General features: G+C 38.5%; 1 protein-coding gene and 1 non-coding gene across 6 annotated transcripts in view; both read left to right on the forward strand.

The window, feature by feature from the left end:
- The window catches only part of POLA1 (DNA polymerase alpha 1, catalytic subunit), a 351814-nt gene that overhangs the window by 47874 nt on the left and 276618 nt on the right, over positions 1-27322 (forward strand). For 4 of the 5 annotated variants that reach the window (XM_073357730.1, XM_073357741.1, XM_073357749.1 and 1 more), the window contains exons 15-26: positions 2631-2785; positions 5287-5371; positions 7591-7652; positions 8407-8496; positions 9886-10002; positions 11260-11435; positions 11882-12011; positions 12484-12603; positions 15399-15495; positions 16474-16598; positions 21540-21689; positions 21921-22043. In XM_073357730.1, coding sequence (XP_073213831.1) covers positions 2631-2785; positions 5287-5371; positions 7591-7652; positions 8407-8496; positions 9886-10002; positions 11260-11435; positions 11882-12011; positions 12484-12603; positions 15399-15495; positions 16474-16598; positions 21540-21689; positions 21921-22043 — 1430 coding nt within the window. The remainder of the gene's footprint in view (positions 1-2630; positions 2786-5286; positions 5372-7590; positions 7653-8406; positions 8497-9885; positions 10003-11259; positions 11436-11881; positions 12012-12483; positions 12604-15398; positions 15496-16473; positions 16599-21539; positions 21690-21920; positions 22044-27322) is intronic. The other variant, XM_073357757.1, reaches the window with a different exon arrangement.
- On the forward strand, positions 15903-16036 carry LOC140905642 (small Cajal body-specific RNA 24). Its single transcript, XR_012156888.1, has one exon.

Consider the following 27322-nt stretch of genomic DNA (forward strand, 5'->3'; position numbering starts at 1 on the left):
AATTGATGCTCCATCTGCCAGTTGTCTGTTCTCCAGAACAAGAAAATTGAGAGAGGCTAAAATTGTGTCTTCTGGAGCAGCCTGTGAGGAGCATTTCAGACCCACAAGAATGGGCATGGAACTCCAAGATGGGACTTTCCACCTCTTAGTCTGTGTGCTCCCATGATATCCAGGATGCAGCTGCAAAGGCTGGTATCAGTAAGAAGTCAAATTCGGGACTGACTGGCCAAAAGCCTTGGTAGCCAAAGACATGCTCAGTACTATTAGCTGCTCCAGCAACAAAGACAAGTACTGCCTCTTCCACACAGAGCTAAGGTAGATCAGAACATTGGATCAAATCTGGTACTGATCTTACTTCCTTGAGAAAGGAAAAGTTGAGAGGCCTCAGGAGAGCTATTTCTTTTACATTCAGTTCTTTGGAGGAGAGTGAAGTCCTCATACTAAAGGGGCAAGTGACACTGATTCAACTTTCTTCTTGGCACTGAAGGGCTCTGAGGCTACTCTGGTCCCTACATCTGGTACGGATTCCTACAAAAAATTGAAATAGTTCCTCAGTTGATAGTGTCACTAACTGTTCTGGTTATTGCATTATTGGTGATGGAAGTTATCTCTTCTCCCATACCATTTTTGCTATTGAGTGCGCGTCATCCGGCACTGACTCAAATGTCTCAGCTCCTGGTACAGACGTTGCCTGAGAGATCAGCACTGCAGATAGAGGAGACCTTTTCCTGACCATACTTCCTTCCCCATCCAGTGCCGCTGGGAGCCTTCACCTCATCGCTCTCCAAGATCAGGAGATGATTCATTCCTCCAGTCCAGAATCCCTCATTTCAGAGCCCCAGCTTACCCACCATGTGGATGGCATATGGCGGAATCAAAGTCTCCTGTATGCATGTCCTCTAATTCTCTCTAATATCCAGGATGATATGGAAAGTCTGAATGCAGCAGATCCTGATAGTTCCTTGTTGGCTGAGGCATTTTTGGCTAATGGGTCACTTCCAAATGTCAACTCAGCCTCCAATAGCAATTCCAAACTGTTCAGAAATAATATCATAGGACAACGGTCACATTGAACCCAGACTTGAAATTGTTACACATGACAAGCTTGCATGTTGGCTGGGTTAAGTGCCACTGACAGAGACTGTTTGTTATATGCACAAGAAATCCTGTGGTGAAGCAGGAGTCCCTAATGAGTAATGAAAAATGTACTCCTCGCAGGTGAAAAGATTTTCTTTTTGGGCAGCCCAGCACAACCTTGATCCATTTGGAGATTCCTGTTACCAAGATCCTTAATTATATCATCCATCTACACTTTTCTGGATTCTCATTCTGTTCAGTTACAGTCCCACCTTGCAGTAATTTCGGCATGCCACTCACCCAGAGTCATGTTTGTTTTTTTCTTACACTTCTGCATCCAGATTTTTAAGAATTGCTTCCCGCTTCCCACTGATTTAGGAAGCCACCTCCCAAATGGGATCATAATATTGTCCTTTGAGGACTCCCTTTGAACCCTCTTCTGAATACTCTATACCACCTTACTCTCAAGATATCTTTTTATCATCCCCACTGTGTCAGACAGAAGGGTCCGTGAACTCCAAAGTCTCACGGCCAACCCTTCTTGCATAACATTCCACGAAGATAAGATGGTTTTGAGAAGCCGTCCTAAATTTATTCCCAAACTCGTGTCAGACTTTCAGTTAAATTAATATTAGTCTCCCTCTTTTTCTTCCAAAACCACACACTTATCCAGAGGAGAAGAAACTTCATATTTTAGCTGTAGTGAGGGTCTTGCTATGCTACCTGACCAGGACAAAGCCCATTTTCAGCAATGCCCCTGCCTTTTTTGTTGTTATAAGTGGTGATTCCAGAGGACATGCCATTTTTTCCTCTGAGATTATTTAAATGGATCACCTAGCGTATTTCATTTTTCTGTCATATGGCTGCTGTTCCTTTTCCTCTAAATATCACAGGTCATTTGACTAGAGCTCAGGCTTCAGCAGACAAGGAAGCATCCCCATTCTCTCAGAACTGCAAGGCAGGCATTTCAAATAGTCCTCTCATTTTTGTTAAACATTATGTCCTTGACCTGGCTGCAAGATCAGATACCAAATTTGGGAGGGCAGTGTTAAAATAGCTGATTAGTTAGTGGTAGTCTGGACTCCTCAGTTCAACCTTCCAGATAGGACACTGCTTGCCAGTCACCTAGAGGTGATATCCACATGGACAAATGTTCAAAGAATTAAAAACGTTACTTATCTTATAGTAACTTTTTTTTTTCGTGATGTTTTGTCGGTGTGGATCCTACAACCTACTTTTCTTCCCTGTTTTTTCAGAATCTCCCTTAAATGGAGATTCTGAATGAGCAAGGGAACTGACTGATGGTTACGGCTTCTCTGCCCTTGGTTAGGGGACACGAGGACAAGCAGGGCACAGACATTTCAGTGACATTTCAGTTTCACTAATAACCTGGTATTCAGCTGTTAGATGAGTTTCATCTCACAAGCATACTTAAAGGGATATGCAGGGACAGAACAACTTGGAGTGCCAGTTATTGTAAGGTAACCATTTTTTTTTTCTTTCTCCTCATGATGACCTTATCATTCTTGTAAGTGGCTCGTTTGTTTCCACAGAGCCCTTGAGTCATTCAGTCAGTTGGTGTAAGGTGGAGGCAACGGCCCTGAAACCTGACTTGGTGAATGTAGTTAAAGATCTTCCTCCTCCTCCTCTTGTGATCATGTCTCTCAGCATGAGGACAATTCAGAATGTGAAGACTCACCAGCATGAGGTAAATCATCAGTTTTGGTGGTGATTGATTTTTTTCTATGGCATATGCTAAGTAAGAATTGGTAACTGGAAAAACTTCACCAATCAAAAAGCCTTGATTGTGATGTCTGCAATAGACCTGATTCTGTGGATCTGATTCCGCAGTGAGATCTGTGCAGGTGAACCCCTCTGTGGGCTGATGTGTCCATCTGCTCAGAGCTCATTACAAGATCAGGGTCTCAGTTTGTATATAAAATTTTGTTCTTTTATGGAAAACACCCCAAAATGCAATCTTTGGTTATAGAAGACTAAATAAATCTTTTTCTTTTAAAGAAACACACAACAGATTATATACACCCAATAATGTGGCTTTTAAGCATTATGTATTCTGGGTAAAATAAAGGATTGCCTCTGATAAACAAATTTTTAAAGCAGAATGGGAAACAGATTTAAACTCTCATACTAGCTGTTATGCTGCCGCCACTTTTTATTCATCAAGATAGAATACCACAACAATAGACTCTCTTGTCATAACTATAAAGGGAAGGGTAACCACCTTTCTATATACAGTGCTATAAAATCTCTCCTGGCCAGAGGCAAAATCCTTTCACTTGTAAAGGTTAAGAAGCTAAGGTAACCTCGCTAGCACCTGACCCAAAATGACCAATGAGGGGACAAGATACTTTCAAATCTGGAGGCGGGGAAAAAGGCTTTGGTCTGTCTGTCTGTGATACCTTTGCCAGGAACAGATCAAGGATGCAAGCCCTCCAACTCCTGTAAAGTTAGTAAGTAATCTAGCTAGAAAATACATTAGGTTTTCTTTGTTTTGGCTTGTAAATTTGCTGTGTTGAAGGAATGTGTATTCCTGTTTTTGTGTCTTTTTGTAATTTAAGGTTTTGCCTAGAGGGATTCTCTGTTTTGAATCTGACTGCCTGTGAGATTATCTTCCATTCTAATCTTACAGAGTGTTTCTTTTCTTTTTGTTCTTCTATTAAAGTTCTGTTTTTTAAGAATCTGATTGTGTTCTTAGGGTCCTAAGAAACCCAAGCTAGTCTGTGCTCAAGTTGTTTGTTCTCAAGCCTCCTCAGGAAAGGAGATGTAAGGGCTTGGGGGGATTGCTGGGGGAAGAGGAACTTCAAGTGGTCCTTTTCCTCGGTTCTTTGTTAGAGCGCTTGGTGGTGGCAGCCTACCCTAGTCCAAATGCAAAGATTTTGTGCCTTGGGGAAGTTTTTAACCTAAGCTGGTAGAAATAAGCTTAGGGGCTCTTCCATGCAGGTACCCACATCTGTACCCCAGAGTTCAGAGTGGGGAAGGAACCTTGACAACTCTAGACCAGTGGTGGGCAACCTGTGGCCTGGCCTCATGCAGCCCGTCAGGGTAATCCACTGGTGGGCCACGAGACAGTGTTTACATTGACCGTCAGCAGGCATGGCCGCCCTCAGCTCTCGGTGGCTGCGGTTCACTGTTGCTGGCCAATGGAAGCTGCAGGAACCAGCAGCCAGCACGTCTCTGGCCATTGGTCAATGTAAACACTGTCTTGTGGCCTGCTGGTGGATTACCCTGACAGGCTGCATGTGGCCCGCGGACCACAGGTTGCCCACCACTGCTTTATACTACCCACTGTAATTAAATGCTTTAAACTTTATATTTTAAACATGCTAACAAGTTGTTCTCACCATGTTAACTTTCTAAAACCTGCATTAACCAGAATAAAGTTCCAAAAAAGCTAAAGCTAATACTGACCTACTAGCCTGTAGTACAAGATACCAGTATTGATTATATGTACAGATTATTTGTACTGTTTCCAACAAACTCTTTTATTGAAGCTGGTCAGAAACATTCCGGCAAAGTGTTTTTTGTCAGAGTTTGGCCAATTCACGAAAATTGAAAGATTCTGTGGAGAGCAAGTTCCAACGGAATCTGCCAGCTTGCCTGCCTACCTCCTCAACAGCTGGTCTCGTGGCTTGCTGAAGAGCCTGCTCTTTCCAGGCTTCTGGCTCCTCAGCAAGCCGAGTGCTTGTGTCTTTTTGGCACCCCAGAGTTCCTGGCACTGAGGCAGTCCTCCTAGCAGAGTGCCCCAGTGTTGGGGACAACAAGCTCTGTCCCCCCCCATTCACTGGCGCTTCATTTTCTATTTGCAGAAAACGTCAAAATTTTGGAGTTTTGTTCCAAATCTGAACAAAACTCTGTTTTGAAATACCAAAATCCTTCATGAAGCAGAGTTTCCCCTCTCCACTCAGTTCTGTATTTGATATCAAAATCAAATAGTAGTATTTCTTGAATGGTGGTTTGTGCTACTTAAGATCAATAAACAATGCTGAAGACTTCAGCAATTTGCAGCTGCAATTCACGTAAAGTAGGCGATTGCCTTTTTTTAAAAAGGAGGAGCAGTTGGAGAAGGCTGTTCAAAAGAGAGTGGAGGGATAGAAGGAAAGGGGTAATTTGATACTGTTAACCTGATGTAAATATGCAGATGCACATCAGTGTGTTTATTATCACAGTATTTCTCATTTCTTGGTGTAGGTCATGGCTGTTGCAGCTCTAGTCCATCAAAGATTTTGTTTGGATAAAGCACCTCCTCAGCCTCCTTTCCAGACACACTTCTGTGGTGAGTATCTGGACCAGGTTATGGGTAGAGCAATTTTAAAGATTTGCTTCAATAACTTCACTTGACTCTTTTTAATATCTATTTTTAAAATCTTTATTGGAAAGAAGTACAAGCGAGAATTTATATGTGAACAGCGCTTTCCCCACTGTCTGTCAGCAGTAATGGTATGATGCCTGAGTGGTGGTGGGGAGAGAGTTAATTAGATGAGGTGAATAGATTTTTTTCACTACCCAACGGTTTCCTCCTTATTTTTAAACTTAGTTGATATTCCATTTACTTGGTAGAAATCTTAGGGTTTTTCTATGAAGGCAAAGTAACCTCCCTCCAAATATCCTCTGCCTCTTTCTGTCCTCTTTCTCCTCTCGCTTGTTGCTTTTTTTAAAAAAAAGTTTTTATTTAATTTAAAAACAGTTCAGTCTTTTAAAGTAAAAGTTCAGCTAGAAGTGGGCCAGCAATAGCTTCATTCAGTTCCTTTTTAAAAGTCTGAACTGAGATCTCAAGGCAGTAATATGAAATTAAGAAACATGAAAACTTAAAAGATGCACAGTTGAGCATGTGGGTGTGATCAACTGTATTATCAACCCAGAATGCCTTTATGTAGCCCCAGATCCCAACTGATAGTCACGCAGAGTTTTGGATGCCCTTAGAGGCAGGGGTCCAGGAGCTAGCATGTAAACTGCAAGTGCTCCATGGCACAGTTTGAGAATGGGGCTAATGACATATAATTAGGGTTTAGGCTTGCAAGGAATAGATTTTTATTGGTAAAGGTTGATAAACATCAATTTCACCACTCTCACAAATGACGAAAAAATATTTCCATCGATGACGATCAAAATTTACAGATAGGCAAAGTAAGAAAAATACTGCTTGGGAACTTACTAGAGTATGATTTATGGATATTAATTTGTATATTTCAACACGGGATGTTGACAATTTGTTTTAACAGTTACAAAGATTTAACTTTTTGAATCTCAACATCTACTGTTAAATCATTTTGCCTGCCCCTCCTCTTTTTTTCCTGATTTTTCCCTCATCATTTCCCACAACCGTGAACATTTAAATAAATAAAAAATAGAAAAAATGCTTAAAAATATACCGATACTATCTGTCAATTATTAAAAAAATCTAATTCTGCCAACCCTACATCTAATAGTTTTACTTTTATTGGATTTATTTATTGCTAATTTCTTTTAAAATAACTACCACTCTGAAAAACAAAATCCATGTAATTTTAACTCAAAAGCCATGGCAGAGTTTAAATTTCTTTAAACATAGCATTGCCAGCAGATGGAGGGACGTGATCGTTCCCCTCTATTCGACATTGGTCCAGTTTTGGGCCCCACACTACAAGAAGGATGTGGAAAAACTGGAAAGAGTCCAGCGGAGGGCAACAAAAATGATTAGGGGATAGGAACACATGAGTTATGAGGAGAGGCTGAGGGAACTGGGATTGTTTAGTCTGTGGAAGAGAATAATGAGGGGAGATTTGATAGTTGCTTTCAACTACCTGAAAGGGGGTTCCAAAGAGAGTGGCTCTAGACTGTTCTCAGTGGTAGCAGATGACAGAACATGGAGTAGTGGTCTCAAGCTGCAGTGGGGGAGGTTTAGGTTGGATATTAGGAAAAACTTTTTCACTAGGAGGGTGGTGAAACACTGGAATGCGTTACCTAGGGAGTTGGTGGAATCTCCTTCCTTAGATAGTTTTAAGGTCAGGCTTGACAAAGCCCTGGCTGGGATGATTTAGTTGGGGATTGGTCCTGCTTTGAGCAGGGGGTTGGACTAGATGACCTCCTGAGGTCCCTTCCAACCATATACTATGATTCTATAGCTGAGACTTCTATAAAAAAGAAGTCCCTGTTAAAAGCAAGATGTTAGATTAGATTGTCCTCTGCTTATCTGTTCTTGTTCAGTGACAACTCAATTTCCATCCCAGAAAACTAGCTTTTTAATCAAGTTTAAACTCTTAAATTTAGTTTTAGAGTAGATAGCTTCATTTTAATTCAGTTGTTGAGTCTTGGCATGGTCTTGACTTCATTTTGTATCTTGTACAGTGCCAAGCACAGTGTTACTACATAATAAGATAAAGGCGGCATTTCTTCTAGACTGTTGATCCAAAGACTCTTAGATAATCTTACCCAAAAAAACCCTTCTAACAAATGACATTGTTTTTCATACCATATGCTCAAATGAGACCAAACCACTTATGATTTCTTTTGCAGTTATTTCCAAACCAAACGATTGTATTTTCCCTTATGACTTCAAAGAAATCATTAAAAGCAAGGTAATTTATTTTCTTAACATTCAGAATAGAATGCCTTCTGAGATACTGCCTTTGAATTGTGGGGGAAGAGTTTTACATGGAGCAGTCTAGTGCACTAGCTTTCGTCTCTGAAAATGTACATTCAAATCTTTACATCATCTTTGAAAACATACCTGCTGATCTGTCACTACTTATATTACAAAACTGTCATATAATTTGGCACAGTTAGCAGTTCAGAAGGTTCAGGAAGAATGTTGCAGGTAAGATTTGAGGTACATTGGCAGAGCTTTGTGCGGCAGTTTACATTGTATTTTATTTTGTTATACTTATTTCAAGCTGGTTGTGTTAGTCTCTCATTTTCATGTGCGGTAAAGTCCATCCAAATTTCTTTTCAAAAATCCTCTTTTCATTTTAAAAGAGGCACTAAAAAGGTTGGCAGAACAAAAATGTAACCTACTCTTTTTGTGTGTGTGATATTAAACCTGTGGGCAAATGTTATGTATATCATATGTAGCACTGTCATGCTGTTCCTGACTCCTAGCAAGATTCTTGAAACACTTGTACCCGAAAGCAAAACAGAAAAGGGTATGTGAGAAAAGCTTTCTGTAGTCATGTGCATGAGAACAAGAAGCCTTTAATTATGAAGGAAAAAACTCTGCAGTGGTTTATTATTATTGTAGTCTTGTAACTCATCAGTGAAGGATCGGGTTTTTATTTTAAACTTTTAGTATTTATTGGGTCATTGAAACCAGGTACTCCCTCTTGCTCCTCTTAGAACGCTAACGTAGAGATTGCTGCAACGGAGAGAACGTTGCTGGGTTTTTTCCTTGCGAAGATTCACAAAATTGACCCAGATATTATTGTGGTAAGTAGCTATTAACTTGACTTTTTAATAGATAAGAACTAAGAAATATGTTGACTGGGCAGATGTTAACATAATTCTTGGTTTCTTTGTGCCCTTAAAGCTTTTACATTTATTTCACTCTGCATCATGATTTTAACTTGCTTTAGTGGTTATAAAATAGAGCAGGTGTACATACTTACACATGTGATATTGAATTGCTCTTCAGGAGTATGTTGTAGCCCTTATCACTTTAAATATTATTAAAAACATAACGACCCTCCTTAATTTAAAAAAAAAAAAAAAAGCTTTTGGGTTACCAGAGAAGGTGGAATATTGATACTTATGGGTCTATTCATCATCTGTCCAAATACTCATGTAATTTCTGTTAATGTCATTTGGATAGTTTGATACCAAAATCAAGACACAAATATTTTTTTTTAAAAATCCATCGGTCAGTTAAGTTTATTTTGTGGCAAAATAAGCCTTTCTTTGTACTTGATAAATGCTTTATATGGGAAATGTGAGATTTATTTTTACCAAATTACTGAAGTGAGCAGTGCTGGCAAAATTAATAATGGCTGGCAACAAATATCCTCTTTAATAGTTTTATAATTGTTGTGGAAAGACTCTCTGTCAGTGAAAATGCTGATATCAACACTTCAAAATTTTGGATACTGCAAGTTAGGTAACTGAGTGGCCTGATTTTTCAGAGCTAAGCACCTGCAGTTCCCATTGACTTAAGCCTGGTGCACAATGACCCTTCTTTAGGGGAGCAGAAAGGTGTCTTTTAAAAATACTTCTGCATTCCCACTTCCTGAGTTGTGCTGTGTTCTTTCTGATTTCAGCTGAGGATTGGGACTAGTACCTTCAGGAAACAAATGGTTATATTTCTCTTGCATTTCTGAACTTTAAAAGGCATTATTTAGCTATGTTTGATTTTAAATATGTAAGAACTCTGCCTTTATGTACCATGCTGCATGGAATATGGTACAACTAGGATACCATGAATATATAACTTACATCAGTAGTTGGAGGGTTTTATGAGTGGAAGGAGAAGGAATTATTTAAACATGTCTTCACATGTGGTTAAATAGAGAATTTAAATTGAGATCTGTCACTAGCTGTGAGGCATGAGAATGAAATTGAAAGAACCTGTATGAACTGTGAGCCAATTATAATGAAACAAAGTTTATTTCAGTATTCTGCTGAGCAGTGTTGTTAATGTCAGGACTAATGAGTACTGCTGATGAATAAATTCCCTTAGAATTTCCAATAAGAGGTATGCTGATGATGCCATCAATTAGATTAGAATTCCTTTGCCCTTTATATTTTTTTTTTAAACACATGAAAGTAAGTCCTTTAATTTGCATTTGTTATAACCTTTTTCTGTTGCTTTCTTCTTGTGGCAAGGGTCATAATATTTATGGCTTTGATCTGGAAGTGCTGCTGCAGAGAATTAATGTGTGCAAAGTCCCTCACTGGTCCAAGATAGGTCGACTGAGGAGGTCCATCATGCCAAAGCTTGGGGTAAAAGATTGCTTAAGTCTCTCTTAAGTTCTTTTACATTGCATGTGATTAAAATGAATTAATTTAGCTAATGTATTTTGAATGCCTCTCTGATGTATTTTGACTGTTGGTCATGTTGGATTTCTTGCATCCCAGTTCAGACATAATGAATGTTTGTATGACTATTTTATTATAGTAATAAGCTAAACTAATTTTCAAGTTAGGCAAATTTAGTTTACGTTTCTCAACTAGATGGTGGTAATGACAGATTAATAACTGTAATAGAGAAAAGATGTCTTTGTCTTTGTGTCTAGTGCAACTGTATAATGAGGGGAAAATGTGGCTTGGATTGACTGGTGAATCATCCCATAGAGAGTAGTTAAATTATATTTCACTAGTTTTATTACGTTCTTGTTCTGAGAACATGACATTCTGAATACTTAACTACAGCACCTCCCTCTTACATAGGTTTTTTTTTATAGGCCTATGCTTTTTTTTTCTATTTTCATCACAACCAGAAAACTCTTCAGTGTTTTAATTTCTCTTTTTCATAAGGATTTTTCTTCTTCTACATAGATACTCTCTTTGAAATTGGAAAAGGTAGGGGAAAGACAAACGAAATACTTTTTTAAGGGGAGGAGTTATTTTTGTCTTTTTATTAGCTATAAACACGATTAAAATATTTAATTAAATTGATAGCAAAAATTCCACTTTAAGTTAAACATTCAATTTTGTTTCTTCTCTCTTTCTTCTTCCCTTCACCACACTATCTGCTGATACTTGTGTTCACTTCATTCCCTGTTTTTCCCCACCAATGTGTCTTTGTTCTCCTCACTTGTTGTTTTTATGACTTTTTTGTGCTGTCAATTACTAAACTGCTTGTTAATATGCAAAAATTATGGTCTTTAAAAAAAAAAAATTCAGATTCCATGCCAGACATTCATTCTTAGTTTCCTGATCCTGCAAACCCTTATGCATGTGCTTAATTTTACTACTGAGAGTTGTAAAATTTCAATGGGACTACATAATAACAGAATTAAGCACATACGTAAGGGTTTGCAGGATTGAGTCTTAGCTATTAAAGGGAGTCCTGTGCCCAGTCCTTCATATCCACAGGCTTTGCTGAAATATATCTAAAATTCCTTTAGGATCTGATCCAAGGCCCATTGATTTAAATGGAAGATTCCAACTGCCTTGAGTGGCCTTTGGATCAAGCCCCGTATGCATATATTTGAGTATGTGATGTTACATTATTATTTTTTTTTTTGCATGGATAAGGGTCGAGGTGGCTTTGCTGAAAGGAATGCAGCCTGTGGTCGGATGATCTGTGATGTGGAAATTTCAGCAAAAGAATTAATTCGTTGCAAGAGCTACCATTTATCTGAATTGGTCCATCAGATTTTGAAAACCGAGAGGGTAACAATTCCACCAGAAGAGATAAGAAATATGTACAGGTATATTGCTCAGTGTTTTTTTTTTTTTTTTTTTTTAATGCAGTTCTGTGTTGGGGAATGGCGCAGCATTTAATTTTTTTTAGTTTGTCTCCATATATAATTTTGTACTTGGTTTATCAGGCAGATGTGGGATTGAGTAGCAGGGTACTATACTTTTGTGTTTTTCATCTTAAAAGTATTTTACAAACACTGTTTCTCAGAACAGTGTTGCTGATCATGGCTTAGTCGTTCAAATAGAGATACAGTGTGAAAATGTTACTTTAGGTACATTAATAGAATAAACAATCTTGAATTACTATTTGCAACTAAATGAGTTTGCTTCATAATTTGGCACAGGTACACTGAAGAGATCTTAGAGCCATTGTACAGAATTTAGGTCTACTCTTCTGCAAAATTCGTACCGACATGTTTCAGGTTTAAACTTGACATTCTCCCTCTCTTCCCAGTGATTCGTCTCACTTACTGTACATGCTGGAGAACACCTGGACAGATGCCAGATTCATTCTGCAGATCATGTGTGAGCTGAATGTTCTTCCGCTAGCCCTGCAGATTACAAACATCTCTGGGAATGTTATGGTAATTTTGTTTTCGTTCCCTTCACCTAAAAAGCAACTATTGCCTTGTGCTTTCTGGGTTTGGTATGGTTAATGCCTCAGCTGAGTCAGTGCTTGTAAATTCCTTAACTATGCACTGTGAATAGTGTGCGTCATTTGTCCTTCAAAGAGATGAAAACTATTAGTTGGGGTACATTCAAATTTAGATGACCTCCATGGGATTTTTCTTTCTGACGTTAGAGTTTGTGCTATGAAAGTATTTAGTTGGAAATGGACAGATGGTTGTATCATTTGGTAGACCTGTTTATGTGTGGTGCAAAAGCCCCACAAACAAAATTACATAACCCTGAAAATAGATATTTACCTTGTAAAAGAAAATAGCATATATGAGAAGACTGTATCTGGTTGAAATCTATGTCTTAATTCATTTTTGTGCATCAATATTTTGGTTTCTCCAGTTTGTTTTGAATTCTTCTGTTTTTTTTCCTCCATAGTCAAGGACAATGATGGGTGGGCGATCAGAGCGTAATGAGTTCCTGCTGCTTCATGCTTTTTATGAGAGAGACTATATTGTGCCTGACAAGCAAGTTTTTAAAAAGCCTCAGCAGAAGCTGGTGGGTCCCAAATATATTCTTGTTTTGACTTACTTCTTCCATGATCTTTTTTAGATAAATTCTTATAAAAACACTAATACTTTTTTCCTTTGCACATCATTTTCTTTACGAAAACATGAAAAAGTAATTATATCCAATCACAGGAATAGTTTAACGTCAGATCAACAAGAACTTTTTCCAAGATATAATAACAATTTGTCTTAAGTGTGAAGTGAAAAGCCTGTGGTTTAAAGGGACACTGTCAACTTGAAAAAACACATTGCTGTCTGAAGTTTTTTACCTATTATAATTACAGGAGCACTTAACTTCTTTCAAGATCAGTAATCTTATCAAATATTTTTTCAGGTTTTTTTTGTGTTTAATTTGTACATTTAATGGTACTTGGTATATAGTCAGTTCCTTTATTTTTCTGTGAACCAGTCAGTTTCTCCCTTGTTGAAAAGACCCTTATAGATACCAATAAGGTTTTTAGAAAAAACTTAATATCTTAATATCTTCTTCACACATGTGTCCCACTATAGGTGCGCATGCAGTTTGTGTGCAAATGTGACCAGCGTTTGAGTGGGGACCAGCTATGGTCATTCAGTTAGGGTGAACAGCAAAGAATGGGGCAGACAATCCCCATAAAGCTGGTGGATATTCCATTACTTAGATTTACCAAGCCAGCAAAAACAGCTTCTTTCTTACCTTACTGGTTATTCAGAAGTCCAAACAACACAGTTCCCTTGAAGTGATCCAGCCTCAGGCTTCCATCTAGGTACCTAAGTCAAATATGATGATTCTGAAAATTGTATTTCATCATATAAAAGAAAAGGTTTTACCAATCCCAAAGGATTGAATACATTATGTTTCAGATCTTGCCCAAATACATGCTACAGCCAATTCTTATTAACTAAACTAAAATTTCTTAAAAAATAGAGAGTATGGTTAAAAGATCAATATGCATACAGACATGAGTTCAATTCATTTAGGTTCAGATTCATAGCAGAGATGGTGAGCATAGTAGTTGCAAAGAGTTCTTTTTCAAATAGTTCATAGGTTATAGTCCAATGTCCAAATATCATATTCAGGGCATACCAGCATAACTGGGACCTCAGTCTTGTGACTCCAGCTTCCTCTGCTGAAGCCTAAGCGGATCTGAGATGACAGAATCAGGACCCAAGAATCTTTTGTACAATTTTATGTTCTCTTTGGCAAATTGGAGTTCCTCAGGGAACAAAAGGTAATTAGGATGACTTTGAAGGAGGTTCATCACCAGTACTTATAGAATTAACATAAGGCAATTTGCTTGTTCCTCCACCAATTACAGATTATTTGCTATACATTTCAAAGAGAGATGAATAACGAGATATCCTGTGTTTATAATTCATTTAAATGCTAGGATGTTCTTTTGATCCCTGAATTATCAGAATACAGCATAGACAGAGACTGTTCATTACATTGTCAACCCTACTCACACATATTTAAATACGCAAAACCACAAACATTATCTCCCCACGTCTTTTGAGGGTTATTTATTTTGCAGGATATTTAACCCCTTCTAGCCATGTGTCACAGCAAGACTGGATTTTTCTTGACTATCAGTGTGCAGGGGGGCACATGTACCCTGTGCTCCTCATTCTTAGAAAGTTTAGCTTGAGCAGTTAAGCAGGTTGGACATCAGCTAGGTTCCTTCTTACTACCTGTGGAAGACTGAGGGCTAATCCTCCTGAAAGACTCACATAGAAGGGCCTATTCTGTCTGGGAGAATCCCGTATCCCTAGCAGATGCTTGGGCTGCCTATTTTTCTCTGCAGCGACTTCAGGTCGCAAGATGTGAGGCTGAAGCGCTTTCTTCTGGAATGATCCACGAAGGTGGCATTGGCTCTGGAAGAGCTATGCTTCAAGACCTGTCTAATGGGCAGGTCTGTATTGTCCAGCGGTCCCTTGGGCAGATAGGCAACTTCAAAGATATCCGCTGGGAAAGTGGCACTGGGGTATCAAAAAGGGTTGCTCTGAGCAATGGGGTAGGAGCTCAGGAAGGAGCTTAGTGTCCTCACACAAAGAGAGGCACAGGAAAAAGTTGTCGTGTGATAAGCCCCCCAAGTCTGAGATGGTGTCAAGCATGAGCAGAAAGGAGCAAACTGTGGTGCAACTCGCTCTGTTCATACGGGGCCTGGTCCTGGGAGCACCCATATCGACTCCGGCACCAGGAGAACAGATTCAGACTATACCAGGGACGTTCTCGGTGCTGAGATGCCCAACAGCAGCAGTCACTTTCATGGTTTGATTATAATCAGTTTCACTTTCTCCCTTACTTGCATTACTACACTGAGGCAATGTTTAATTCAAAAAAAAAATTCTTATCAGAATAAAAATTGCAAGCATTGCTATTGATCTAAAGTGTATTGGGTTTTTTTTTAAAAAAAAACAACACTATTTTTGTAAACTAGATTTTGGGCTTAAATTAATTCAATAATATTCTTTTAAAGTAACTTTGCTTTCTCTCCACCGTTGGGTGTCAAACACAACATAGACTAGTGCTCTGTTCTATGGTGACGATTCCTAAAAGACTGTGTAATCTTTTGTGATCAGTCTCTTCCCAGAGCAGTGAATCTTAGTGCAATTTAGTGATGGAAAGAGCCTTAATCAGGATATTGATAAAAATATTCATGTAGTAGATGTCTGTTAGAAAAAAACTCCATTCTTATCCCACTCATTCCAATTTTTCTTTTGTAAATGAAGACTTCTAAATTAGAAACTTGATATTATTTTTAAAAGAGGCTAGATGAAGGAATTTTTTTATGCCAAATACAGGTGGATGAAGATGAAGATGTTGAAGATCAGAATAAATCAAAGATAGGGAGAAAGAAGGCAGCATATGCGGGGGGTCTAGTGTTGGATCCAAAAGTGGGTAAGATTTGGCAATTTTACTGCTCAAAGCAGTATATCTGGTCATAAATGTGAAGGTTAGCTCCAGCTAAACTAAAATGCTGTTTCATTGCTGTTTGTTCAAAAAGTTTCAAAGCAAAAGGCAGGGAAAATCCGCAACCCCTTTTATATGAAAGGAAAAGAATCCAGAATGATGATTATTAGGCCAGAATCTTGAGAAGGTCGGGGGGAAGCAATGTAGCACAACTTTCTTGTAAGGATATAGACACAGAAGTAACTTTTATATATGTGCTTTTCATTTTGGGTACAAACAGGAAAGAATGCTTAATTTTGTTTGCCAGTAGAGTAGTATCTCTTTCATGCAACATCATGGATAAATTAGGGGTTTTTCTATTTAGGTTGTGTATAGCATGTGTATATTTTTGCTAGTGGATGCTTAAGGTTTTTCTTTGTTTCTCCTATATGTGGTGATAACTGTACAAAAGCATCCTACAATAATACAGAAGCTGTCTGTTTAACCCTGGCAAGTTAAGAGGGGTTAGATCGTTCCACTTCTGACAGTCCTCAATCACTGGCTAATAGCACATCTGAACCTTTTCTTAGGACTGTTGCTTAGACACATCACATAGTGCACTGGTCTCTGAATTCAAGCTACTTCTCAAGCTTTTACAAAACTGTGTAGACTGGCAACACTCAGCTTAGTCTGGGTTCAGCCATGTAATATGGGAGTGGGGGTCACTTCTTTTCCTGCAAAAACTTCTGACACTCACAGCCCTGTCCCAAACCTCCCCACTTCACTGTATGAAGTCTTCTCCTTCCCCACCACAGATGCATCCATATTAGTCAAATTTCTTATTTATAGTTACTGAATTGGGCCCTGAAACTAAATGGAAATCTTTAATTTGGCTTTAATGGGCATTGGATTAGGCATCTAGTGGGGATGAATAATTATATGGATCCTCACACTGTATTATACCTTCTACTCTGTATTCTATTTCAGGTTTTTATGACACATTTATTTTGCTTCTGGACTTCAACAGCTTGTACCCTTCAATTATCCAGGAGTTCAACATATGTTTTACCACAGTGCAGAGAGAGTCATCAGATGCACAGAAAAGGGCAGAGGTTTGTGTGTGCTTTATTAGTGTTCTGATTTGAGGTTCAAATTTTCAGTGTGTTTCATGTGAATTAAATTGTAACAGCATCCTCGCTGGAAACTGATCCTACATGCTTATCTCAATACCCTGTCGTCATTATTTTTACTTTTGGTAGCACTCACTATGTGCTAGGCGATTTCCAAACTTGCAAGGAGGACAATCTTTCCTGCAAGGAAGAACACAATATAGGGAATTGTGTTTTTGCTTCCAAGTTCCTTGAATGTGCTATCTGTAACTGTTGCATCTATTTCCTTTCAATAATACTCCTTGTACTTGCACCCCTGGCATGTTGTTCCATTCCTTATCCTCTCCCATACAAGAGGATTTATTGAAGGTTTAGTTAATCCTATCTCTTGTTCCTCTACAACTTCTTCTATACAATCCACCTTTTTTTATGCTGCTAAATCCCTTTTCTGTGCCTTGTCATCGTCCAAACTAATGAAGCATTTTTTTTCTCATCCCTGGCCTCCATACATGTCATCTTGCATCTGTATAAAAGCACTACAGAAATAAACTTCCTGTCTTGCCATTCTATCCTTCTCCCATGGGCTTCTTTTTGTCTTCACATTGTCTTCACATGGGCTTCTTTTTGGGTTCACATTTCTCATCCTCCCGTTTTAGTCACTACACCACTCCACCCCATCTACATCTGTTTTAATTTCTTCCTACAATTTCTTGCAAGTTGCTTTTCTGAACTTACCTTTTGTATTCTCCTTCTATGCTCACCTTTGCATATTTCCATATCAGTCCTTTTTATGCTTGGAACTCGCTCCTTCTGTTCAGCTGAACAAACAGCCTCCTTATTCATGTTTCTCCTTATAAAAGCATTTCTTCTGTGAAACCTTTCAATTGCAGTTTACCAAATGAGGTTGGGGGAAATCCATATAGCTGTAAGATTGGACCTTCACTTGGTTTATTATGTCTCTGAAATGTATAGGCTATCTGATGCAAAATGTATGCTCCATGGGACATACTCCGTTCTATAGTCCTGAACACCAAATATGTTTAACTGGAGAATATGAATTGACTGGAGCCACTAGGGGTGTTTGACTGTCTCTGTGGTACTAGTTACTTGAGCTGCAGACTAGCAATATGCCCCTTCAGTTGGGTTCAATGATGGAATAAACAGTGTGTCAATTCAGGAGCCTGTTCTGTGCCTGCTGCATTTGGGGGGTGCAGGTAAAATGGATAGATTCAAATCAAAGCTACTTAAATCACAAATTTTTACTAATGATTTTAAATCATCAATTTTAACTAAAAAATTCAAATGCAAAACATGATTATCTTCCTAAAAAGAGGTTGATTCTTGTTGGTTGGTAACTATTAAAACGTTGATTTGCAACTAAATATATCCTTCACGCTTCATTTGGTCCTTCTTCTTGCAATCAGGAGGATACACTATATATCTATATACAGTTATTTAAGCAGGTACATAGCTTAACTTGCATTTATTCAGATGCTTAATTTTTATATTAGGTTGGAAAATGGTGAATCATGCATTTCTATTTACTAGGTGAATAACTTTTTACATGTGATCTAGGTGAAATTCTGTTTAGGTGGCAATTCAAATTCAGTTAAAAATTCACAAAATCAGCATTTTAGTTTTTCTTTTTTTAAAAATAAATAAAATTACCTTAAATGTGCTGGATACATAAGAAGGAAGCTGTTTAAAACAGTTTTGCATTTAAAACTAACTCATTTATTAAACAAAAATGGTATTGTCCATACTCGGTGAATTGAACTGATTGTTTCTGGTCACCATGTCCTTCAAGATTTTACAACTAGGGGATCTGATCTTCTCACACCTAGGACTTGTCTGCACAGCATTGACGAAGGATGCCAGAGTGAGTGTAATTTGTAAAGGTCTAACATGTTGTGGTCTAACTGCCGCCCATAGATCCTGCTGGTGTGCACTAAAAAGTACCTAGTTCACGTTAATGGACTATGTTAACATGAACTCGACACCTTCTAGAGCACAACAGCAGAGTCTACCTGCAATTAGAGTGCAACACATTAGAGTGCTTTACAAATCACACCCCTCTGGCACACTTTGTTGGTGCTGTATAGACATGCCCTTGGTTTTTATTCAGAGATTGGAAGAAGAAAACAAACTTTTCTGCTTTTTCAATTCCCAGTTGGTTTCTTAATTTTGAGTCAGCTAGATGTTGACTTGAACTAGTTGAATAAACTGAAATGAAAAAAAATTCTGTTTGCACCTGCAGAAGGTGCTAAGCTGTCAAAAGCTGTTTTAATACTTCAATAAACTCTGCTTAGCCAGTGACTTCAACGTAAACTTGCCAACAAACATGGATTTTTTTTGTTTTTGTTTTTATTGTAAATGATTTTAATGGACTATAATAAATTTAGGCTCTAACATGGGTTGTCAGTGTCAGATTTAATTTTCAATAGATTTATTTTTTAAGACTAAACCTGAATTTAATTTAAATTAAAAACTGATTTTTTTTCTAAATTGTTTGGGTTTTTTTTTTATCCACCCTGGCTGAGGGTGACTCTTGGTTGCCTTCTAGATCAGGGTGAACTGTTAAATCAAACAACCTAACGTTTCTTAATGGTCCATCTTCAGCAATACCTTTTATAACTTTCTGGACTGTGGACATTTAGATTTATTTTTCTTTCTCCTTTGTGGTGATAATTATACAGAAGTATCCTTCGTTAACATAGAAGCTTTTGGCTCATTCCTAAGTTGATGGGTGTATCGTTCCACTTCTGACACTTTGTCTCATAAGCTAATGCCGGATTAATTGAAGCCTATGAAAGTGGTTGTAGTTTTGCCACCGTGTTCACATTTAGGCACAGTTCAAGAGTTGGAACTCTTTAAGATTTATATCTGTACAATTATGTACATCTCTTGATTTGGAGTGTTTGGATCCAAAGAAAATCCATGGGCATATAGCAGAAAGTATATGTAAATGTGTAAACCGCTGCACTGTAGGTACCCCACCCGTATGAGGCCAATAACGACACCAAGTTTGTTGGTAAAATCTGTCCTTGACTTTACATTTTGGTCTGTAACTTGCAAAGCCAGGCAGTGTTCTCTTAATTATAAATCCCTGAAATGGTCAGAGTGCTTTTTTTCCCTGATAGGTGTATTAGGAAACTTCAGGTAAATGATTTAAATACATTATTTTGGCTCTTAGCTGTAAACAATAATATATACAAAGTTGCTCTTTTCTGAAAAGTGTTTGCAAAGGCCCCCACTGTTTGTGATACTCGTTGTCCCTGCTCCAATAGGCTGGCAAACACATTTCAACCTAGCAGTATTGTCTGAGAACACAATTTTTAAACAAATATCCATCCCCTTTCAAAGAAATAAGGTTGAAAATAGTGTGTATTTTTGTGCTTAAATTCCAAACCTGGAGACTGTTATCACACTGAAATTGAGGTGTAAAATGATGATATATGCATCTTTCCAATATTCTTTATTTATTAAAAATGTATGTGCTTGGAAAGGGGAGAGGAATCACTTGTGAGAGTTATCTCATTATGGCTTGTATTGGCAAAGCATTCAAGTTCGAATAACTCCTTCTGTACACAGCTCAAGTAGGAAGGCATGTTGCTTGTCTTTGTCGTTCTTTCAGAAGCAAATTCTGAGATATTGTTGAGAATCAGGAAGGCAATATCATACAAGATAACAGTGCTTTATAACCATTTCCAATAACATCTAAATATGAAAGTAAAAAATTACTCGCCTCAGAAGCAACATGTGAAATAGTGACCCCTCCAGATGCTGCCTTCCAATCTTCACACTTAATATTATCTAACTCTCTTTCACCTGGAGATTTAGTGCTTATTTATGCAAACTGTATGTGGCAAGCTGGGATGTAAATCTAGCTTGCACTAGTCTGCTGTGCACTAATTATCTATCTAGATCCTGCTCCTGTGTCAAAGTGAGGTAGATCAAAGTGCGCTATGGAACTTTTAGGGTGCAGCAGCAGGAGTCACATGGACAGTTAGTGCATGGCAAGCTAGTGTGAGAGAGATTTTTCACCCCACCTTGCCACAAACTAAGTTTTCATATAGGCAAGTCGATAGTCTCGCTTTCCGTCAAATACAATTGGTATCTGAAACTCTTGTCCCTACGGCTCTGAAACAATTCATTTTTAACCTGTCTTCATGCAGCGGTGCTAATATACCCCAGATACTTTCTGTTCCTATGACAGGTTTCAGAGTAACAGCCGTGTTAGTCTGTATTTGCAAAAAGAAAAGGAGTACTTGTGACACCTTAGAGACTAACCAATTTATTTGAGCATAAGCTTTCATGAGCTACAACTCACTTCATCGGATGCATACTGTGGAAAGTGTAGAAGATCTTTTTATACACACAAAGCTATTACCAGCAGGAGAGTGGGGTGGGGGGAGGTATTTTTTCATGCTGTGTGTGTATAAAAAGATCTTCTACAAAGCATGAAAAAATACCTCCCCCCACCCCACTCTCCTGCTGGTAATAGCTTTGTGTGTATAAAAAGATCTTCTACACTTTCCACAGTATGCATCCGATGAAGTGAGCTGTAGCTCACGAAAGCTTATGCTCAAATAAATTGGTTAGTCTCTAAGGTGCCACAAGTACTCCTTTTCTTTTTCTGTTCCTAGTGTGACATCTGAGAGCCAAGTCTTTTGGGGTGCATTAGAAGAGTGTTAGTGTACTGGCAGTGAATAGACAATAATAGACTCGAGAATTCTGGGGGTCAGTGGTTCAGCAGCACAAAATTAATACAGCTGAAAAGCATGAAAACCACCTTCACTTCTGCTGTCTTAAACTGTGTACTGAGAGTGCAGTTTCCTTTTTACTCTGCAAAAATGAACTAACTTTTTCATGTCCTTGCTTTTTAATAGACTAAAAATCTACTTTTAAAGCAAATACTTGGTAAAATAAATGATTATTTGACAGGATGGAATGCAAGAAGAAGTTCCAGAACTACCAGATCCATCTCTAGAAATGGGAATTTTGCCTAAAGAGATCAGGAAGCTGGTGGAGAGAAGGAGACAAGTCAAGCAATTGATGAAACAGACTGATTTAAATCCTGACCTCTATTTACAGGTGTGTCTTATGGAAGCACTCCTCTGCCTTCACTATACCTTATTTAAGTTCATTGCTCAGACTACAGAATAGGAGTGATTAATAGTAAATGGAGGTCGGAAACAAATTGTAAGATGCTCCCTTGTGGTTTAGAGAGCTGATAGGTGTCAGAAATAGCTAACTTGATAATATTGCATTCAGCTTCTGTTTGGTGGTTATGGTGATTAATATATTGGTTATGTTCCTTTTCAGTATGATATCAGGCAGAAGGCTTTGAAGCTTACAGCTAATAGCATGTACGGCTGTCTGGGGTTTTCCTACAGTAGATTCTATGCCAAGCCTTTGGCAGCTTTGGTGACACACAAAGGGAGAGAGGTGAGTCACTTAAATAGCATTTTAAAATGGTAAACTTAAATCATCCCAGGTTTTAATTGAGTAGTAGATTGGTCTTTACTCACTTACAAATCTTTTGCCTTCATTTTTGCTTTGTAATTATAATTTTATTTTGGCCTTTTTGTAATGCAGAAGGACAGGTGACAAGAATAGAGTTAAGCAATTAAAAAAATAATAAAACAAATTGTAGCCATAGGTTTGGGTCTTCCTTTGGTGTTTGTCATGTTGAACTGGTCTGTTGTAGCCAGATCAATGTTTACTTGTAAATTTTCCATGACGGGAAACAGTTGGTAATGTAGGCCCCAGTTCAGCAATGTGCTTAGCTGACTATTTGACTTCAGTGGGACTGCTTGCGTGCATAAAGTTATGCCTGTGTTTAAGAACCTTGTTGAATTGGTGCCTTGCTCTCTCTGTCTACGCTACCACTTATATCGGTATAATTTATGTCGCTCAGGGGTGTGAATAAGCCACTCTCCTACCGCAAGCGACATAAGTTACATCAACCTAAGCGCCGGTGAGGACAGTGCTATGTTGGTGGGAGAGCTTCTCCCACCGACATTGCTACCACCGCTCCTTCGGGTGGATTAATTAAATCGACAGGAGAGCTCTCTCCTGTTGGCTTAAAGGGCTACACTAGATAGCTTATAGTGGTGCAGGTGCATCGGTACAGCAGCACCACTGTAAGGGCTGTAGTATAGCCGTAGCCTTAGATGCTGCTACTTCCTGCAGTTACAATTCATGTCATGGACTCAAAAGGATCCAAAATTTTTTAAGGGATGCTGACAAGTTTGATGAATAAAAAAACCTTGATTTCATTCTTCTTTCTTTATGAAGCCTGTACTATTCTGTCCGTCTTCCCATCAAAACAAATATTCCTTTTCTCGTTATTTTTAAAAACTGAGCAGCCTAGCCACTGTATTTAATCTTACAAAAAACAGAGTGCAAATATTTAGTTAGGAAATAAAATGTTAAGCTTCCAAGGGGTTATTGTGAACGATTGGTGTGAGGGAGACTAAAGATTTTAGTATTCTTGGGAAATATCTTGTATTTAAGATTCAGACACTTATTGTACCAACTTCTTAAGTCAACTACAAGACAAATACAGTTTTGAACAAATTTATACCTGAATTAGACTACAGTCCATGAATTCCACACCATTTTTTTATATTCTCACTCGTTATACAAGACCTCTACCTCATTTGGTTTCAGTTTGATCTTTTTAATACTCATATTCTTGTCCCTCTCTCTTTTTTAATAGGAAAGAAAAGTTTGCTTTCACATAGCTATTTAAAAAGGCCAGAATTTTTCAGAATGAGCTCTGGATCATACCTGTATATAATTATGGTAGAAACTGATTAAACTTCTTATATCTGCTGTGTTATAGAGTGATCTGTGATAGAAAGGGTAGGCAGTAAATAGGTAAGGAGAAATGATAATGTTTTTTAATTAATTTTTTTCCACAGACCTAGACTCAGTTCACTCTTAAAAAAAAGAAACCTCTTTTAATCATTCTTTTTGGTTAATGCTGCAATACTATAGCTAGAAGGGAGAGTGTCTTAAACCATTTAATGTGTTAACCTCTTGGTGCCTAGATTTTTGCCAGTCACTTAATGCTAATATAAATTGCATTACTGTCAGTAGCAGGAGCTGTGGGCTGTCTGTATCAAGAAGTAAATGAGAAAAAATAATTTCAGGAAAAGTCTTAGGGATCTAATTTAAAGTAACATATAAGAAGTTTTTCTTTGAAATGTGATTAAATGTTATTTCTTATGCACCTGATGATACGTGCATAGGTAAATAAGGTGATACGAAATATCTCCAGGGAATGTAATTTGAATAGATGTAGGTCGGATTTTCAAGTGCTACATTTTACTCTGTTGTCAAACCATCCCGTAGTTGAGGGCTGCACCGTAAATATGTTTGCAGAAAGTTCAGTGTGAAAAACACAAACAAAGCTGGAAATTCATATAGTGTAAAGTTAAAAAATACTATTAATAAAAGTTAATAATATTGACAGTTTTCAACTTTTATTAATAGTATTTTGGTGAGATTGGGTTTGGTTGTGATGACATATTAGAAGTAGGTTGGACCATGCAAGTGTGTTGTGGTGGCTAAAAACTTCAGGAATTACTTTCTTTAAAAACTTGTTAAAAATCATATTAATTGGGCAGAAATTACCTCATATGCACACTTGGATTTAATGGCAAAAGAATTTCATGTGATGTGGCAGAAATTCCTTCTATGAAGGGCAACATAGCTGTGCACGTGAGAGGTGCAGCACATACACCGGGGTCGGCAACCTTCGGCACATAGCCTATCAAGGTAATCTGCAGGCGGGCCACGAGGTGTTAGGTTTATGTTGACCATCCGCAGGCATGGCCCCCCCACAGCTCCCAGCGGCCATGGTTCGCCGTTCCTGGCCAGTGGGCGTTGTGCCGAAGGTTACTGACCCCTGACATATGCCATCAATGTCATTTCTTATAGAAGGTAAGTGCTCTTCTGAATCTCTGATGCAGATCCCATCTGACACAACTGTATTTAGTTAATGATGTTGGAAACTCAGTACAGACTGGTACAACTGCAGGCATATTTAGATTAACTTTCAGTGGGGAAATTTGGGCAGCATGAATTTCGTGTGTGTGTGATTCCAATTCTAAGGTGCCACAAGTACTCCTTTTTGCGAATACAGACTAACATGGCTGCTACTCTGAAACATAAAATGTAATTTGTAAAGTGACTAGTGTAGTAATTGTAGTGGTTGTTCACTAGATGGCGATAGATACTTTGAGATCATTAAACAATTAAGACTCAATCTTGTCAATAAATGATTGTGACCATCTTTGAGTACACATACTTTTAAATTGATCTTCCATGATTTTTAATTTATTTTTTTTATGATATAGACTATCTGTGGGGGTTATTTTAGTTTTAATCTGAAATATTACATCGTATCACAAACTTATTTGTACAATTTTTATATATTCTGGAAGAAGAAAAATGCTTTCCAAAAAGGGAGAGAATATATGAACGCTGCCAACTCAAATTTGGCCTTCAATGTTTATAAGCACAAGTGTTTGCTAAAACTGAAGACCAGTAGATATATTTTACATGAATTATTTTTATAATTGAATGGGATTTTAAAAACAAAACAAAAAGGATTCTCTGCAGTATTTGCCATCCAAATGGGGCATTGTTGGGTTGGATTATAGTACAGTGGTTTTGAAACTTTTTCATAGTGTGAACAAACTTTAATGAGTTTCATGGGTTACTTTTCTTGTGGTAACTACAGCAGTTGCTTACATGGAAAAGTAATAGGAGAGTTTTTAATGTAATTTTAGCTGTCCTGTAATGTAATTTAGCAACTGGAAACAAGGAGAGGCAGTACCACGTGATCAGCTAGCTCTCTACAGACCAGTGACAGTAAGTATAAGGTCACTCTTTTTCAGCCTTTTTGACAAGCAGCCTTCCAATGGAATGTCAGATGTGTTTGGCTTCTGTATTCAGGATCCCCTGGGAAGAAGGCTGTTTCTTGTGGGACAACAGAAGAGTTGCCAAGCTGCTGTCTGAGGCTAACTTGGTTGCCATTGGCTGTGACCCCAGATCAGTGGTCTTTCCACGTAGTGGCATCTCCTCTTGGACATGGTTCTTTAGTGTTCCAATTAGTTCCCCAGGTGACCCACCTTCTTGGCCAGAAAATTAGACCACAGAGGGGCAAAATTACTCTTCTTTCTTTCACCACAACTTGTAGGTAAGTTACAGAAATTCCTGTTGCAGTACATTAAGTGAAAGGATGAAGTTTGCCAGTCAGGTTAATTTCAAATTTCCTATTCAGATTTTTAAATTAATTCTAAGGCCCTGGTAGTCAAAGATTACAGCTGTTTGTCACCACTGTCTGCGAAAGGGAGCTGGGGAGGAGGGGCAAGGGAAAAGAGAAAGTGAAATCAAAAAGCCGAAATAGGTTAATTGAAAATTAAAACAAAGGGAAACAGACATCGTACCTTACGTACTCTCTTCCTTTTCTATCTCCTTCCTCTGAGCTGAGGCAGCAGGGCTTCATTCCATTTCACCTTGAGTCTTGTTCATCTGTTGTTGTGTTCTGGGCCTCTGGTGCATCCACATGTTTTGCCAGAGCCGTTCTGGATGGGGCAGCTTGTCAGGCCTCCTTCCCCAAAATATGGTGGGGGAGAGACGAACACAAGCTGGGAAACAGGTCCTCTTAAAATCTCATAAGTAGCTGCCTTTTTGGATGCTTGTGTGGATGGCATCCACACTTCCACTAGAGCTTTGACATCCAATATGATTTTTGTGGAGTCATGTGACCTAGATACTTGAAAGCCCAAGCAGAAGAGTTCTTAGCTGCCTCTAAATATTCAGGTGTTAGGCCAAACTGGTGCTTTATGATTCAGTGAAATTGAAGAAGTCCTTGCTATCCTTCAGACATTGTAGGAGGGACTATGGATCCTATTCAAAAGACAGCAGTCCTTTTGTGGTGCTTTTCTCCCTGAGATGTCTCATAAAAGAGGAAGATGCAATGGACTTCAAATTTTTCAACAAAAACCTAAGGATGTTCAAGATGGAAAACTTTTTTTAAATTCTGTCTGGTATCTCAAGGTTTTTTCTTTTGAGCTGATGGAGGCTGTCTCTATATTTGCATACATTCTTCATACATGACAATTTTTATGATTTACATAGAGTCATGACCATTTCCAGTACAAAGCTCTTTCCTTCAGAGGCTCCTTTAGCGTTTCAGTGTCCTGCTGGACAGGTAAGAGTCAGTTCTTCAAGTTCTGGTCCTTATGTGTATTCCACATGTGGGTCTGCATGCGCCTGAGTCTAGGGATTTTAACAAGCTGTGTCGGTTGGCCCACACATGCGCAGTGGATCTCCTCATGCTCCTGAGCGAGGGTATAAGAAGCGGTGCAGGTTAACCCCCTCTCAATTCCTTCTTAACTCCACATGGTCTGAGTCAGGATCCAGTGTCCTTTCTGGCTTCAGCATTTCACAAAACCTGTAAATACCTGTAAAAAAGGTAAATAGTTACTTTTTAGCTTAGTTCAGTTGGTCTCAGTGTAGTTTGTTTCCCTAGAGTGGAGACCCCATCCCCCTGTCCATAAAAGGCGCATTCCTTCCCCAAGCCCATCGAGTCGGGCGAGCCCTTACACACAGACTTCTAAGTAACTGGCTCTGCAGAAAACCCCCAGGGTGGAGAGTAAGGTGTGCAGGAAGAAGGATCCACTGGGTCCGTTGGGGACTCTGGTACT

Source organism: Lepidochelys kempii, chromosome 1 (assembly GCF_965140265.1).
Source record: "Lepidochelys kempii isolate rLepKem1 chromosome 1, rLepKem1.hap2, whole genome shotgun sequence".
Taxonomy (NCBI): domain Eukaryota; kingdom Metazoa; phylum Chordata; order Testudines; family Cheloniidae; genus Lepidochelys; species Lepidochelys kempii.